Source organism: Vombatus ursinus, unplaced genomic scaffold (genome assembly GCF_900497805.2).
Source record: "Vombatus ursinus unplaced genomic scaffold, bare-nosed wombat genome assembly UNPS02013254.1, whole genome shotgun sequence".
Classification (NCBI taxonomy): Eukaryota; Metazoa; Chordata; class Mammalia; order Diprotodontia; family Vombatidae; genus Vombatus; species Vombatus ursinus.
The window spans coordinates 2,073-19,555 of NW_020953032.1; the positions used below are offsets into that span (position 1 = coordinate 2,073).

Genomic DNA, 17,483 nt, shown 5'->3' on the forward strand with positions numbered 1-17,483 from the left:
CTTGCAAAAGCATAGATAAACTCAATCGGGGGATGTGTCGGTGAGAGGCCGTCAATCTATTTCCTTAAATCTACAGCAAAGGAGAGGAATAAGGGTGTCTCATTTGGGGAAATTAGAGAGTTTTCAGAGCACAGTTTTTCGTAGTTAGGGTGAAGAATTTGGCTTCATTTCAGGGAGATATTTGTAGACATCCATCTTACTTTGTTTGAAACCTCACTAGTTCTAGTTGTCAGTGAGTGACAGCTCTGAATAGAACCCAATTTGCAGCTGCCCCGCCTCCTTGTTCTGGGGATATCCCCGAAAGCATAGAGGAGCGGGTAGGTTTAAACTCAGTGTCTTGCAGCATCCTAGGAAACAGCTTGGTTAATGGGGAAAAGAGAAGACAACTTCCCAGGGGGAAGGGTTAGCTATTTATAAGGCATAGTCTCTATTTCTTGGGAGAAAATTGGGCTGAGGGAAGGGGGCATGGATGAGGGAGGGAAAAAAGACAGGTTAGCGCGCCTAGTGGGAAATAATACACTTCATTGGGAAGTCAGGGACTGCATGTCGCACTCCGAAATAGATCAAGACATTCCCTAGGAGATCACTAGGAGGGGAACCTAGGGGGCAAAGTTTGGCCCTATTACCAAACCCCTAATTCCTTCCGATGGGGATGAAGGTATAGGGTTGCTTCGGGGCAGAGACAACCAGTGTTACCTCTTTAGATAGCAGCAACGAGAGCAGACTCCAGAGGCAGCAGTCACTACTTTGGCGTGGTCTGGGCGTGACCAACTCCACTGGTAACTCCTCATCTTCCTAATCCTCCCCTCCGGTCATTTCCCATTGGCTACGATTAACACCAATGAGCATCTAGATTGAGGTCCTACCCCAAGGCTGACGCAGGAGCTGCTGCCAAAACTTTGCTGGTTTTTAGAGAAGTTTTTTTTTTTTTTAAATTATAATTGTTACTGTTGTTTTAAATTTAGCTGTTAGGGTTTAGCTGTTTTGGTTTTTCATTTTTACATCCCTCTACTTCTTTTCTCTATACTCTCTTCCCGAGAGCTGTGTGTGTGTGTTGGAGGTGGGGGGGGGGAACAGTCCCCTGCCACCGCCCCCGCCGACCCGCACCTCCCCACCTCCCAGCGGCCCCTCACTCGCCTTCGACCAGCGAGGAGCGCGGCAGCGCAAAGCTGTCCTTAAAGTGGGTGGAGAAGCAGTTGGGTTTAAGGAAAGTGAATTGGACTGGAGTCTGGCCCTAGCCTCCGGCTTGCGAAGTTTCTGCGTCTTCCAGTCTTCACACTGTGCTCGGAGGAGAAGCGAAAGCTATTAGTTTTTTGTCCGGATTCTCTGGCCTCCGGTAGACAGCGCCACCACTGCACCCCACCCCTCTCTACCCGACTCAGTCCCTGGCTGCCGGCGCTGTAGCGGAGACAGCGGCCAGCAAGCGAGGATGTTCGCAGCGGGGCTGGCTCCCTTCTACACCTCCAACTTCAGCCTCTGGTCCGCGGCTTACTGTTCCCCGGCCGGCGCAGCGGGCTGCTCCTTTCCCCTGGATCCAGCCGCCGTCAAAAAACCCTCCTTTTGCATCGCAGACATCCTGCACGCGGGTGTCGGGGAGCCGGGGGCAGCGGCCGAGAGCCTCTCCGGGGGCTCCTCCACAGCCCTCACAGCTCACTTGGGCTCAGTTCACCCCCACGCTCCATTTCAAGCTGCCGCTGGATCCCCCTTGCGACCCACTCCAGTGGTGGCGCCCCCCGAAGTCCCAGCCGCCTTCCCTCAAAGGCTGTCTCCACTCTCAGCCGCCTATCACCACCACCATCATCAGCAGCAGCCGCAACAGCAGCAGCAGCCACAGCAGCAGCAGCAGCAGCAGGGGCCGCCGCCGCCACCACCATCCCATCGGCCTGGGGCCATTCAACCCCAAGCCCCCGGGGCGAGGATGCTTGTCAACCCTCATCACCATAACGGCTCAACTCCAGCCCCCTCCAGCAAGGACCTCAAATTTGGGATTGACCGAATATTGTCGGCGGAATTCGATCCCAAAGTGAAGGAAGGCAACACGTTGAGAGGTAGGTCCCTGATTCAGAAATCCCTGTCAGGCTTCTCCTTGACCACTGATCTTTCTGACACCCCACTCCCCCCAATCTGATTGCAAGTTTTCTTGTTTGTTTGTTTTTTTAACTGGAAGGCTTTGGGGGAAAGGAAGGATGGGGAAGGAAACCGACCAACTTTGCCATAGTATGGCTCAAATTTGAGCTTAAACTTTGTCTTCCCTAAAAAAAGTATTCTCCCATAAACATCTTAAAAAACACCCCCTCAATATGGTTGTTTTCTATAATATGTTCTTGATATACTCATTCTACGTTCTCTGTTTACTCACCCACTTATCTGCAGCTAGAATTGCCCCTCTTTGAAAGATTTTCTGTTCCTTTTTTGCTGTTCTCTAGTAAAATTCCCCTAGGGAGTGTGTAAAAACATGAACGGAGCAGGTAAAAATTCTTAAAACCGTCGAGCATCTAGTTCAGGGTACAGAAGAAAGGAGGGACTCCCTCTGTTTGTATAGATAGACACTTAACAGGTGACTTCGTTATGTAGTTTAAAGTAAAATACTTTATATATACTTGTGTGCGGCCTGTGCTTGCACGTTCCATGCTTTTTTTAATTTTTTTTATTTTTATGTTTGTAGATTTGGCTTAAGGAGGGCGGGGAGGGGAGGGATGTAAAGGAGTTTCACGATTCCAGGATTCCCAGATAAATCTCCCCTTGTACTAATAATCTCTTAGAAAAGTAGGAGAAAAGGGAGGATGAGGGAGGAACGTAAAGTATCATGTCTTGATTTGAGAGTGTGGATTTATTGGAGGTGTAACGGGCTCTCCTTCTTCCTGTGCACACAGATCTTACCTCTTTACTAACCACCGGCCGGCAAACTGGGCTTCACCTCCCCGCTTTGCAGCCTTCTGCGGGCCACTTCTTCGCGTCTCTAGATCCTATTACCGAGGCCTCTGGTATCCTGAGTCCCTTAAACTCAAACCCAAGAAGTTCAGTTCAGCACCAGTTTCAAGACACTTTTCCAGGTACAGAAACCCTGCTTATGGGAACCCTATTCCACGCTAAGAATCCAAGTCTTGTAGTCCCCTGGGCACAAGAGATGACAGCTACAAAACCCCAACTGAACCAAAATCTCAAATATGGGGCTTTCTCTCCACTGAACGCCCCCCCCCCCAACACACACAGGCCATGGAATCCAGGGAGCCCCATCAACGTTTTTAAAATTCTTTGCATCGGTGGGTAGATAAAGGATTTAAATGATCTAAAGTGAAAGGTTTCCCATTGAGGGATTGAAGAGCACCATCATATTTCAAATGTACTCTTTCGGAGATGGGGGGGAGGGCGTACTGCATGTGGGGCCAGGAAATGGGGAAACTATTCTGACTCTTGGTATATGATTGGATCAACTGGAAGGAAAATATTGTAACACAACTATGATTGTAAATTGATTGTAAAGTTATCAAGAATCTTGTAGTAAAAGACCAAAAAAGGGGGGCCTTTTCAGAGAGAGAGAGACAGAGAGAGAGACAGAGAGATAGAATTTGAGGAAATTATGTGGATCATTGAGAGCAAAACACATTTTTGCCCATACCATCCAGTGGAGAGGTAAATGCATCCCCCCTTCCCTCCAGATAACTGCCTCAATTCTCCTTTCCATTTAGCTCGCTTGTGTTGACAAATTTGTGGTATTCAGTGTTTCAAACTTACTCTGTGGAGACAGAACAGAGAATCTCTGGGTAGAATTCTCTGTGAAGTTCTACAATCTGTTAGAATAAATATTTTCAAATACATTGAACCTTCTTTGTCCGTGCACGAAAACCCCCTCACACTCCTGGTGTATTTAGCAATAACCTGTCTTCTCTTCTTTCTTCTCTTCCCTTTCTCCTGTCTTGCTCACTTTCTCCCCATTCCCTTGCCTTCCTCCCATCCCCACAGGTCCCTATGCAGTTCTGACGAAGGACACCATGCCGCAAACATACAAGAGAAAGCGTTCTTGGTCTCGAGCGGTTTTTTCCAACCTGCAGAGGAAAGGTTTGGAAAAAAGGTTTGAGATTCAGAAGTATGTCACGAAGCCGGATAGAAAGCAGCTAGCCGCGATGCTGGGCCTGACAGATGCGCAAGTAAGATTCCTTTGCTACTGCTGCTATCTAACCCAAACTGTAGGTCTGAAGCAGGCAGGCTCTCCCCTGGAGGGTTGGCCGAGCTTAGATTCTTGTTCTCTTAGCGCCTTTCCTCCCCGGCCTCTTGACTTTGGAATCCAGGGGGACCTTCTTTCCTTTCCTTTTCTCTATTTCAAGGTAGTGCTGCTCTGGAAGGTGTAAACGCATTTTAAACGTACTCCCACCCCCTTTACTGGTGAAAAATAAAATATTGAATTTCATGAGGCTTTATTTAAACTCATATCTTGTTGCAAAAGAGCAGAGAGTGGATGGGTGGGGGTGGGGAAGAGAGAGAGGCTGGAGAAGAAAAAGGCCTTAGTCCAGCCCTAAAGATTTATGTCAATATACCCTGCCTGTTTATTTTGGCCAATAGAGGAAAGTACAACCAAGAAAGCCAATAGGCCGCGGGAGATAATAATTATGTACTCGGCTGAAGTGCAGTTCTCCATAGGAGGCAGATTATTTCAAAGGAGATAAAAATTTGTTAGTCGAGAGATTTTTTCCCCCTTCCTCCTTCTTCGGCCGCTGTTGCTGCCGGATTGTGAAATCCCTCGTTGTGAGGAAGTGAAAACCTCTTTTCAAACGGAATTCTTTACTCTCCCCCCCCTTTTCCTCCTCCCCCCCTCCCCGGCAATTGAGCGAGGAGGACGCTGGCTGTGGACAAGCCGAAGTCAGTCGAATTTTCTAACTCTGCGGTCTCTGAAGAAAGATTCGGTTTCCTGAACAGAGAGAAAACTGTTTCTTTCTTTTAGTAAAATACGCAAGGACTTTTCAGCAGGTTTCATGCGTTGCTGGGTTTTTTTTTAATCTCCAACACAAAGGGAAATCTATGAATACATTAGTTACATTAAAACACTCTGAGGAACCAAGAATTCAGGGGGCTTGAGATTTTAAAGGGGACTATAAAAAGTCACCATAGTTCCCTGTCTTCTTAGATAGGCAAGAAAAGGGGGGAGAGGGAAGAGGAAGAAAATTTTCTCTCTCTTTATCCTTCCTTCTTCCTTTCCCAGCTCAGATAACAAGAACGAACCCAATCACCTTCTGCTCTTTCCCTCGTTCTTTCTTTCATTCTGACTGTCTAAAATTCTGCCCCCTCCCCCCCCTCCACATACAACCCACTGGCTTGCCTTAGCCGTTTTCCACCAGCTGCGGATGTTATTTTTAAAAGTGAAGCTGGAACTTGTGTGAACGCTGTGTGTCCCCCAGGGGATCATATATATTTATATGGTTTCTCCTCCACCCCTCCTCCCTTTTTATTTTTCACGTTTTTTAATTCTAGAATTTTCTTAGCCCCAAGAAGAATTGTTTTATCTCTTAATAATACAAGATGTGTGTGTGTGTGTGTGTGTGTGTGTGTGTGTGTGTGTGTGTGTGGTGGGCAGGGTCCTTATCACCCACTTAGCACAAACTGGCCTAGGAACTCCACTAATTCTCAGTGCTTACTCTGCAGTGGTGCTGCAAGTCTCTCCTTCTCCTACTCCACTCCTACCCCCAACGTGGTCTCCCCTTGGTCCAATTCTTCTCTCTCCCGTTGCCAGAGAGAACTCTGCCCCAAAATTCTTACTAGACTGGCACGTGCTGCGTATATTTAAATCTATCCATTAAAATAGAATATAACGGTGAAAGGAGCGATCTTAAAGGAGCCCAGAAGTCTGAATCTGTAGGGATGTCTTTCCCTCCATAAGGGACTGAAGAACTTAAAGTTCCTGCCCAGCAGAATCCAAGTGCCTGGGATCTAGGGCTTAAATGGGGGAGGGGATCAGAAAGAAAAGTGTAAGGTCGAATAAGGACCTACTTTTCTTACAAGGACAAGGTAGCTGCATGGACAGCCTGTCTCATCCCTTGTTTTCCCTCAGGTCAAGGTGTGGTTCCAGAACAGGAGAATGAAGTGGCGCCACTCCAAGGAAGCACAGGCCCAGAAAGACAAAGAGAAGGACCCGACCGAGAAGCAGGCGGGCATTGCTCCGACTACCGAATGCGAGAGAGAGAACAGGAGTCCCAGCCGGTCTGAAGGGGAGAGCGAGAGCAGCGATTCGGAATCCCTGGACATGGTCCCCAGCGACACGGAAAGGACAGAGGGGACTGAGCAGCTCTTACACCAGACCAGCGTCATTAAGTCCTCATCTTCTTCCTCTTCCACTTCCTCCTCCTCCTCCACCAGCCCCAACACCACGACCACCACGACCACCACGACCACCACCACTAGCAGCAGCAGCAGCAGCAATAACAGTATGAACAGCAGCTGCAATCCAGAGCTGCAGACCCCGCTGCCTCTCCACTGCACAGCTAACGAAAGCCCAGAGCCCGCACCGCTTGGCGGCCTGTAGGCTGGCCTGGCAGCTAGTCGGCTGGCAGAAGGGAGAGGTGCAAAGCTGTGGAGGGTGGAGGAATCCTTTTTGGTGAACTCCCTGGCACGTTGGCCTTTCTTGTTAATTTATATTATGGACCAGGTATTACCAACAGGACCACAGTGGTTCAGGCAATGGCGGAGCCCCCTTCTGCACATATACTCTCTGCCTCCTTTATGTGACTCTCACTATCCCGGGGCTTTCTCCTTATGTTAAGAGGGACTCTCAGTTACTGATTGATACCCCTCCCTCCAACATGATCCGACACTTACGCGACCCAAACAAACCTTTAAATTTTTTGGGGGGGGTGTGGATGGAGGAGGGAGGCGGGAAGAAACAGTGTGAAGTGTTTGACATAACTGTCTCTCCCTACCTCCCCCCTAGTGGTTGCGTTGCTTTCTGTATTCTGGCCCAGGACTTGCTGCACTGGGAACGACTCAGTCCTGTAAATAAAAATGTTTATTACGGTTTGTAAAGCCAGTTTGGCTTAATGGGGAGCGGCGCCTCCTGGAGTCCACATGGGCTGCAGCTTGCGATCTCGGCCTTCCTTCACAGCCTATCAAGAGAGAGGAGCTGAGTTAGGAGTAGTAGCCCAAAGCTTCTGAAACTACTGTGTTTTGCGAAAGACTGAGTACAGGAGAAACGATTTTTATAGGTGTAGTGTAGTCAGTAAGAACCACGATGATAGAATAACCATCTCACTTTCCTGCTCAAGGGGTCTGGATCATTCCAGTGATTCTTTGTGACACTGATCACATCTAACCTGTTTGGGCACAGTTCCATGCAGGCGGGTCAGCCTTCTGAGAACCTGGGCAGGGTCCGTGTAGGGAGAGGCAATGGGCACCGGGTACCCCAAATGAGCTTTTATTTGAGAAGCACATCGACTTTCACTAGGAACTCCAATGAATTTGTACCAATTTCCCCTCCGGAAGTTCCTTTGAAACCTGGAGTGCCATGGGGTGCTTGGAGGGAACCGTTAGCTCAGTTGTTCAAGTGGAGTATTCCTAAGGCCTGGAGGATTCCAGGCACCAGACAGAAGAGTTTATGTCCCACCTCTAGTTCTGGAGAACATTAGGTTATTGGTGTCATTTACTAAGAACGACACGCAGATAAAAGAATTGTAGAACTAGACGGGGATGTTAGAGAGTCCTATTCTAGGAGTTTCTAAACCCAGAATCCATGAACATCCAAAGGGGTAAATAGATTTCAGGGCCCCCTGAATTTGGATGGGAAAAATTCCATCTTTATTGTCACTAACCACTAAGTGAAATTCAGCCTTTCCTTCAATTATTTTTAAACATTATTCTGAGGAGTTGTCCATAGGTTTTACCAAACTATCAAGGGGTCCATGACATAAAAAGATTAAGAATCCCTACTCTAGTCGAATGTGCTCATTTTACAGATAGGGAAACTGAGACCTAAGAGATGAAGTGACTTCCACAAGGTCACACAGCTCTATAGTGTCAAAGCCTGAACTAGAACCTATGCTCCCAGACTTCCAATACTGTACTTTCCCCCCACAACTCTGTGAGAGTCTGAGGGTGGTAATACATCCCACCTCCACTGCAAATAAGGAAACTTGAGTTTAGTTTCTTTTATTAGTGGGGCCTCATAGTGACAATCCATGCAAGATTTTTTTGGAACACAAAAAAACACCAAGCCATTCCTAAGAGTTGTAATAGCTTCAGGTGCTTCCACTCTTATGGTTCAGCGTGTAGACCATCAACTGGAAGCCTAATCAGACCTGAGAGAAAATCAATGAAGAAACTGTCAGAAAGAAGAACCAAGGGACAGGCGAATATCTATGTCTGTCTGTCAGTCTCTCACACTCCTAGGTTGAAAAAGAAAAACACCCAAACCACTATAATTTACTGAATATGCGCTGAGCCGAGGGCAGAACACAGTGTGCCCTCAATGCTCCAGTTTCCAGAGCCAGTTTTTAAAAGGGTACAGAAAGTGAGAGCGCCGGTGCCTGGGGATTTCCCACAGTCATTGAGAAACTGAGTCAGTAGTCTCAAAGAATTCGACGCCACCCACTGTGTTCAGGATTTAGGACTTCTCCCGTTTCTGTGGCTATAGAGTCAGGATCCAGAGAAAACAAAATACTGAGGCTTCTTTTCTGCTCCAAGTAGCTCTGGTTCTTTGGTTCGAAGAAGTCAAGGTCTGTTGCATCACTGCTCAAAACCTTCAGTTTCCTCTCTCTCACATTCCACCCTCCCCCCCCCGCCCGAGTTTGTTTCAGTAGAGAAACTCGGCTCAATATTGGATTGGCATTTGTCTCACTCACCCCTTCGAAACCACTTCTTTTAAATCACAGATTTTTAGGTTGGGACACTCTGAGGAGGAGCTGAGAAAAGGAGACAGAGACCATGGTGGCAGATTGGGGAAGAGATAGGTAAAAAAATAAAAGTACCCTAAGAATACCTTACAGATTAGATAGGAATAAAAGTCATTTTAAAACCGCCCCTCAAGGGCCATATAAGTGCGATTGATCGGGAATTCACTGTGCAATGGTTCCGAAGCACATAAAGTTCATTGCTCTTTGAAGGCCTTTTAACTACCTACCGGAATACTCGAGGCAAGTCTGGGATGATCTGACTATGGTAACAATTATAATGATAACCACTGCTATTTTATCCTCCCGAACTGCTTGCTATTAATACCTGAAAATTAACTACAATAGCAAACTTTTTCACGACGGCACTTTGCAGTTTTGTAAAGCAAGTTCTACTATCCTCCACTAATGAAAGTCGTCTGTAGAATCCTAAAAATTTCCCCAAGATAAAAAAAAAAAAGTAAGTAACTTAGCCTCTGGTTTGTGAGACAGTTGAGCAGAGCTTGGACCGGATTTCTCCGAACGGAATCTGTGCTCAGATCAGATCTGGCACCCCAGAAGATGTCAGCCCCAGCGCCGTATCCCTGCCCTCCCTCCTTGAAGAGTGCACGGGCAGTATACCTTGACAATCAAGAGTTCCCGTCGTTATATTTTGCTTTCTGATTGAATCCTGAGGAGATGCAGCTCCGTTCTTTGGGTAGGCCCCCGAGCTCACTGAAAGCGCAAGGGTGACGTTTTCGAGAGCAAGCTGTTGGCTCCGGCTCCAGCCGGATTGCCCAGCCAGGCAATCCAACAGCTCCTAGAAAACTAATCTGCCAGGAGATTTACCACCAGGGGTTTAGCCGTCCTTCTTCTATGCCCCCCTTTTCCCATTGGAAATAGAAGGAGATTTTTAGTGTTGGGTTTTTTTGGGGGGGGGGGAGGCAGAAAAAGACGAGTATGAGTCTTTAAAATTTATATATTCAAATTTAATAACTTAAAATAAAAAGTCCAAGGTGGTGTAGTGAAAAAGAACACTGCCGTGAGTGGCAGTGAGGAGACCTGGGTTCTAGTCAAGATTTATCACCAATTTACTGTGTGACCTTAGGAAATTCACTTTCCTTTTCTGGACCCCAGTTTTCTCATCAGTAAGATGAGAGGATTGGACCAGGTGAGCGCTGAGTTCCTTCCAACTCTAAATCCTGTAATTTTTGCGGTTTTAGTTCGAATCACGTAATTTCAAATCAGTAGTCGCAAGACACCCGAGCCAAAGATCCCAGGGCCAGGAAATGGGCTAGTTGGCAGACAGTTGGGATGGGGGAGAATTAGAGAGGAAAACCTGTCTTTCATACCTGGACAGGACACTAGTCCTCTCCCCTACCAGTTCGCTGGTAAGGCTCAGTAGGCTAGCGGTAGAAAACGCAACATAACCTTTCAAACAGATATTTGTTTGATGAGTAATGCTGATTTAGTGATTAACACTGATATTTCTAATAAAAGAAACAGAATGGAGAATGTGTGCAATCAAAGGGACTCCTTCACCAACCAGGAGGAACGCATCTGTCTGGAATGTGTCCTCCCAACTTTACTCCTAAACAAACAAACAAAAAAATGGAGGCAAGATGTGTGCCTTTATATATTAAACCAGCCCTGGGCTCTGGCTCCTGCAACCTGAAGCTGCCTAGATCCTCCTAGATTAGAATGGGTAAGTAAAGGAGGAAACTCGAAGAATTCCCTCTTCCTACCACAAAAAATGACTTCTCTTCTCTCTCCCTTCCCTTACTCCAGGACTCGTTAGTTTCTTTCTTTCTTTTTCTTTCTTTCTTTCTTTCTTTCTTTCTTTCTTTCTTTCTTTCTTTCTTTCTTCCTTCCTTCCTTCCTTCCTTCCTTTCTTTCTTTCTTTCTTTCTTTCTTTCTTTCTTTTTCTTCCTTCCTTTCCTTCTTTGTCTTCCTTCCTTCCTTCCCTCCTTCCTTCCTTCCTTCCTTCCTTTCTTTCTTTCTTTCTTTCTTTCTTTCTTTCTTTCTTTCTTTCTTTCTTTCTTTCTTTCTTTCTTTCTTCCTTTCTTCCTTTCTTTCTCTCTCCGTCCCTCTCTTTCGTTCTTTAAAAAGCAACAACACAAAAATATGCATTTCTTAGCTAGGATTTCCTCTTCCCCTGTATATATCTCTTCAGTTGGGCAGGGTCTACAGGAAAGAAAAAGAGGAGTAGCTATGCACGCAAAATTCTGTGGAGAATTATCCGGGTCTTTAAAGGACTCTTCCTTATCTCAAAAGCTTTCTTGCTTTTTTCAGCTATTTGGCTATTTCGAGCTAAAGTACTTTTTTGTTTGAGTCATTAGTACGTTATAAAGTCTCTGTATGATGGGTCTCAACTCTGCACTTCTTTGTCTACACACTCAAAGTGAATGGAGAGTCTAGACAAAGATTTAATCCCATTATGGAGGAAAAAGGCTTTTATAATCCCTCTGCTCAACTTTATGTATTTTACATTCTAGACTCGAACTGTTTTTTTCGCCCTGACCTTCCCAGTCTCTGTGACTTTGCCTTATGCCTAGGATGGCTTCTTCACCTACCGCTTATCCCTTCCATCTATGAAAGTTCTTTCCCTCAAAGCCCTCTTCAGGTTCCACCTCCTCCAGGAAGACTTCCTCGGCTGCCACACCCTGATTCCAGTCGAAAGTAGGCTTTCCCTCATCAAAATTCCTGGATTTCTATGCTCCTACCTCAACTCTCCCTTGTTTCATGTTTATTTGGGCGCTTTCTTTCCCTCCAATTACATTGCAAGCAAGGCCGTGAGAGACTCTTTGCATCCCTTCCACGGTATAGTAGAGGAGGTGTGGGGCGGGGTTTGCAGTTGGGGGACCTAGGTTCAAATCCTTAGGAACTGTGGGATATAACATTTTCCAGTTTCATTCTCTTTATCTATAAAATAGTTAACACCTGTAGTACCTGCCTTGCAAGGCTGTTGTGAGGGTTAAATAAGATAAAGTGTGAAATATAAATAACATATTGTTTATCTTAGTAAGGATTACTGACTTTGATTTGAATTGATCCCAGCCAAGGAAAAGCATCAGTGTATCTCAGTTAAGGTTTTCGTAGTTAAGTACATTTCAGCCTCCTTTTTCTATTACTTATTCTTTTTCTATTATTGAGCTTTAGTTGTAAAAACAAATGACAACATAATAAATACTTAATTGTCATGGCAAGCCAGTTTTTGGCATTGGAAAGATATGCTTTCATAAAATTTAATATTAAAAGCCCTCCATCCCCACCCCTTTTGCTTCCCAGAGAACTGCCTCCCCCCAGTCCTTTTTATGGGCTTTATTCACAGGAATCATTCAGACCAGCTACCCATCATTAATCAACCGCTCCTCTCTTCACTTCCCTTTTGTTTGCTTGCAAAGTCTCATCCTCTGATGCGGCTCAGATTCTGTTGGCTTGAGCCTCAGTACCAATTTGCTGGCTCAGTCTTCATGGATCATATGTACTAGGTTTCACTTGGTTCAATATGCTCCCTGCGAAGCAAACTATACTTAACCAGTCCTAGGAAAGTAGCTCTCTAGCCTATTTATTTACAGGAATTACAAACACCATACATCTCTCCCCTTGAGTTCTCTCTCTGTCTCTCTCTGTCTCTCTGTCTCTGTCTCTCTGTCTCTCTCTCTCCCTATCTGTCTCTCTCTCTCTCTCCCCCTCCCTCTCCCCAAACAGCAGCCCTATCCCCAGCTGGGAGTACTGAGGAGGATCAGGTCTGGGAAAGAAGATTTTGTTTTTTGACAGGCGGGCTGAGCTCTCATTTGTACCTCTGTGGCACTCCATATGGATACATTCTGAAAGGTCTCTCCCCCGTCTCCAGGTAAAAAGTATTTATTTAAGCAGTCCTTATCACAATCATGGTGATAAAAGAGCAGTATATTTTTCATCATTTGATAAAAGTGAAGGAAACGATCTTAGGGTCCCATATAATTTTCTGAAAGTAGCTTTTGTGGTCCCCAGGGTTTGCAAAGCTGAAACCATTCAATATAAGTGGAACCTCGCATATGCTCGACCTTGAAACCCTCCACCAGCTCTAGTATCTGGGCTTCTTCCAGACCTCTAACCACAGCCCCTGTTCTTTCATCACCAGTTCTTTGGCAGCAAAGCTGAAGAAAAGGTTCTCAAGGCAGCGGAATGTTTGCCAGGAGATGGGGTTGGGCCTGAAGATGCTGGTCCACTGGCCAGCGAAGGGGGGACCTCCGCGCAGAAGACAGCTCAAGAAAAAATGATACCATTCAAGTCACCACAAAGCACCGCCACATCCATGATCTCATCTTAGTCTTACCACAACCCTTTGAGGTAAGAAGTGCCTGGATCATTGCATTTACAACAGGACCCGACCTTAGAGATCATCTAGTCTGACCCCTCCCACCACCTTAATTGAGAGGTGAGGATTAGGAGACTCTCCCATTTTACACATGAGGGAACGGAAGCTGAGCGAGGTTAAGGCTGGCCCAAGTTCACAGAGCGAGAAAGCCACGAAACAAGGTTTCAAACTTCATCTTTTGACATGGTCCAGGGCGCTTTCTATTATACCGCTCTTTCTCGTAAGTAAGGTGGTGAAGAGACTTTTTTAAAAAAAAAAAAAAAAAAGGAGGAAGAGAGACAGGACAGGACTTGGCCATTAGAAAAAGGGGAGAGGAATAGGAAGTTCACTAGCTAGTATAGGCGCTCTCTCTCTCTGTCTCTCTCTCTCTCTCTCCCCTCCACCCCCGTCTCTCCCTCTCCTTCCCACCCCCCTTGCCTCTCATTCCCCGGTGTCGAGTCTGTTATGGATTTCACTTGGGCCTCTGACTTTCTAGGGGGAGGTAGAAGAAGGCTGAGTAAGTCAGGTTTACCAAGGAACCAAGATGGGCATAGATGGGTGTGTGCTGCAAAAGTTCATCGTCCTGAGTAGGTGCGAGTAAGAGAATGGCACTTCTTTCTTTGGGGCTCTGCTCCCGAGGCAGCAGTTAGTCTTCGGAGTCCGTCCGAGTGTCGTCCCCACCTTGCCCCAAGACGAAGGAAAGGGCTTCTCTGGATGATGCAGTGAACTTCACTGCAGCACTTTACCTCGAAGCTTGGGGACAGCGAATTGATTGTGAGTCACTCTTATATATAGGTGAGGGAAGGCAATCTGGCAGGTAACGAAACAAGTGGCAGCCAACATTCTCCCCGAGAGCCTACATTCCCACTTCTCGAGGTTTTTCTCCACTCCCGGTCTGGAGTTCTATTGTCTTGTGTGGTGTGTAGACACCGAAATAACTGCAGAATTTCATTCTGCTTTTAAGAAACAAACAAAAACTCTTGGATTTACCTTTGTTTGATACGAATATGTTGCTTTTGCCTTAAAGCCAGGAACGAAATGATTTACCTTTCTTTCCCACCTCCGTGCATTTGCGCACTCTGTATCCAGGTTTGAAATCCATATTCTTCTCCTCCCTCTTAGTCTCTTTCTGTTTAAATTTCTCCCTTCCTTCAAAGGCTAGTTCAGGGGCCATCACCTCCATGAAGCCTTCCTTGGTTCTCCCTTAGTTACAAGTGATCTCTCCCTCCTCAAGTCTTGGCGTCACTTCTGTCACAGTAAAATTTATAGTTAGCTGTGTGTTACATACAGCCCCTGCTCTCACTTCCCCCAACTCCTCGAGATAGGACTTTTCATCTTTCTACCTCACCAAAGGTTAGTGTAAAACGAGCGATTAATAAACAGTCGAATTGAATTTAAAGCAAACGTCTATACCCAAGGAACGTGCAAACTAGAGGGTCAGAACACCATATGTTTGCATACACATACAAACGCACTCACTCACACGCTTCTTGCTCACGTCCCTCCACCTTCGAGGTTACGCCCCGGGACTGGCTGGCGTCCATAAGACAAATTGCCTTCCCTTAAATGCCAGCTTTTGCCACAATCTCTCTTTACATGCATGGCTATTAAAAGAGTCAGGCTATTCTCCTCACCCCTTCTTCGTTGCCGTTGCATGCTCATCAGAAATAATGGCTGTTTAGACAGAATCTTTATTCACCTTTTAAATAAACACGCTCGGATTGAAAGAGCTAGGAGTCTCAGCTCTGATTCCTGGACTGGCCTTTGGGCCGAGAACTTTAGCCTGCCTACCTCTTCCTCTGTGAAGGGAGCTCTGAAAATGATGCGGCATTAGAGCTTGAAGGAGCCTTAGAAATTAGCTAGCTCAACGCATTTTACATATTAGGGAACTGTAACCCAGAGAATGAAGAGATTTGTCCAAGGTCACACAGCAACTAAATCGCTTACTTCGCAGGAACCCAGATTCCCTCTTCCTTTTCCAGATCCAATGTTTTTTCCTCTACACCTCTGAATGTCTCAGATCATCAGCACCCTACCACCGCCTGTGCTCTTCTCAAAGAAGCCAGTACTTTGACCTGCCAGGTTCCATCTCATCAACAATTATTACTTAATGTAAAGAATAAGAAAGGAGATTTCCAGGTTGTTCAGCGAAAGATGGTCAGAAAGAAGTCTCTGGCAGTGCTGTACTTCAATTTCTTCATCTGTGAGATGCCCATCCTAGCAGATAAGATAATTTATTTTCCCCTATAAGCCAAAGATTCCTTTGCCTGTTCACATGTACAGCGCTTTTATAAATAGTGGCTAATATCCTTAGTCTGAGAGCTAGCCCCTACCTTTTCAAAGGCAATTGGTAAGGGAGGATACAGGTGGCTTTGGAGGCTCCCCCTCTCTTGCTGGTCTTTAGTATAGTGACTTAGTTTTCAAGGAATTTTCCACGGTCCTCAGTGGAAGGAGAGAAGAAAGGGAAAGTAAAGGGATCTTGGGGTAGCATAAGGTGACCTGAAAGGATCACTGGACACTTTCCTCCTGGCCTAGTGGTAGTTGGAGGAAGAACTAAAGTTTGGGGAGGAAGAAAAAAGGAGAGATGCAGTTACTCGGTAGTCTGCTCAGGCTGCCAGTACCGAATTTGTCTCATCTGCTTTCATTGTATGGCTCCAGCTTACCTTAGTGATGCCTCTGACCCTCCCTTTTATACTCCAGGCCAACTGGTTTACACACCGTTTCCATTACCAACACAATTCCTATCCAACCTTAGTGCCTTTGCACAGGCTATCTCCCTTGTCTCTCCCTACTAATGCCCTCTCTACTAACATCAGACTCTGGGAGCCCTGGTTTCCCCATCTAGGCTCAGCTCAGTTGATTCCTTTCCTGATTACTTCATTGTTTGTTGAATCTCTGTGATTACCTTGTTTGTACACATGTGTATGCACATATACATATACATATACATGTGTATATATACATAAATGCATATACTATCTATGTATGTGTTGTATGGGCCCCCCCCTCCCATAATAGCTAGTATTTATATAGTGTTTTAAGGTTTGCAAACTACTTTGCAAAATTATGTCATTTGATCCTCACAACAACCCTGGGAGGTTGGTACTATTATTGTTCCCAGGTTAAAGATGAGGAAACAGATGCACAGAGGGGTTAAATGACTTGCTCAGGGTCACACAGCTGAGGTCAGATTTAATCTTAGATCTTATTGACTCCAGGTCTAATGCTTTAAGTGACTTGATGGAAGGGGAAGAGGAACTGTTTCATTTTTTACTTTCTATTCACAATGCCTAGCACAGTACCTAACACACAGTAGGTGTTTAATAAATTCTTGTTGAATTGAATTGCTTTGTGACTAGTTATCCATCCACATCTTTCCTCAATCCTGCCTTTTAAGATTCTGGTGAGGTTGTCCAAGCATCTAAGCAGCAACCCACCTCCTACTCACCCTCAGATCTCCTTATTCCCAAGTGCTGTAGATGGCTGCTTATTGATCCAACTTTTCTGTTTCAAATGGCTATGGCTGTTCATCTGGGAGCAATAAATATGAAAAGGATTCTGCAGGATCAAAAATCAGCCTGCAGAATTTAAACAGGGACTGGACAATCTGCTTCTTCCACTGGAGTCCTCTGGCATCTTTCTCCTCTTGGTGAGGCCAGATAATGCGAGACAAAAGATGAGTTTAGTGACTCATTTATTTAACTTAACACACATATTACGTATCTTTGGTCAGGAATTGTCCTAAGAGCTGAAAGATGCAAAAATGCTAAACAAGAGACACAAACTTCCAGAAACTGGCAACCTAATGGGAGAGTTTAGGACCTGCAAAAGAGAGAGGGTGAAAAAAGAGAGATCCAGGAAGAGAGCTCAAAGAAAATTTGAGGAGAGATATTGGGAGACTTATGTGAGCTGAGTAAAGACTTGCAATCAATCAATAAACAAACATTTATTAAGCACTTACAATGTGCCATGCATAATGTCTCACTGGAGATTTAAAAAAAAAAGCAAAAAAGTCCCTGCCTTCAAAGAATTTACAGTCTAACAGGTGAGAAAATATTCATGTAAATAGTTAGGGACAAGACAATGCAGAGTAGAATGAAGGTAACCTTAAAGGGAAGGCACAGTGTGGTTTACAGTACACTGGGAGTACTGGATATGAGAAAATCTGGGTCTCAGTCCTGTTTATGACACCCTCTTTGTGATTACGTGTAAGTCATCAAGCCTCTGTTTTATCATCTGTAAATAACAACATTAATAATAGTAACGATGATGATGGCAACAGTAACGACAAT

At 45.5% G+C, this 17,483-nt stretch overlaps 1 protein-coding gene across 2 annotated transcripts; it reads left to right on the forward strand.

The window, feature by feature from the left end:
* The first annotated feature begins 999 nt into the window (after positions 1–999).
* On the forward strand, positions 1,000–7,011 carry LOC114040504 (H2.0-like homeobox protein). Of its 2 annotated transcripts, XM_027858631.1 has the most exons (4): positions 1,001–2,048; positions 2,874–3,053; positions 3,964–4,148; positions 6,044–7,011. In XM_027858631.1, the coding sequence occupies exons 1-4, from the start codon at positions 1,430–1,432 to the stop codon at positions 6,512–6,514; spliced, it is 1,455 nt and encodes a 484-aa protein (XP_027714432.1). In that variant the 5' UTR covers positions 1,001–1,429; the 3' UTR covers positions 6,515–7,011. The 2 variants fall into 2 exon arrangements, with proteins under 2 accessions (XP_027714433.1, XP_027714432.1); XM_027858632.1 differs by lacking the exon at positions 2,874–3,053 and having other exon boundaries at positions 1,000–2,048.
* The last annotated feature ends 10,472 nt before the right edge of the window (positions 7,012–17,483 follow it).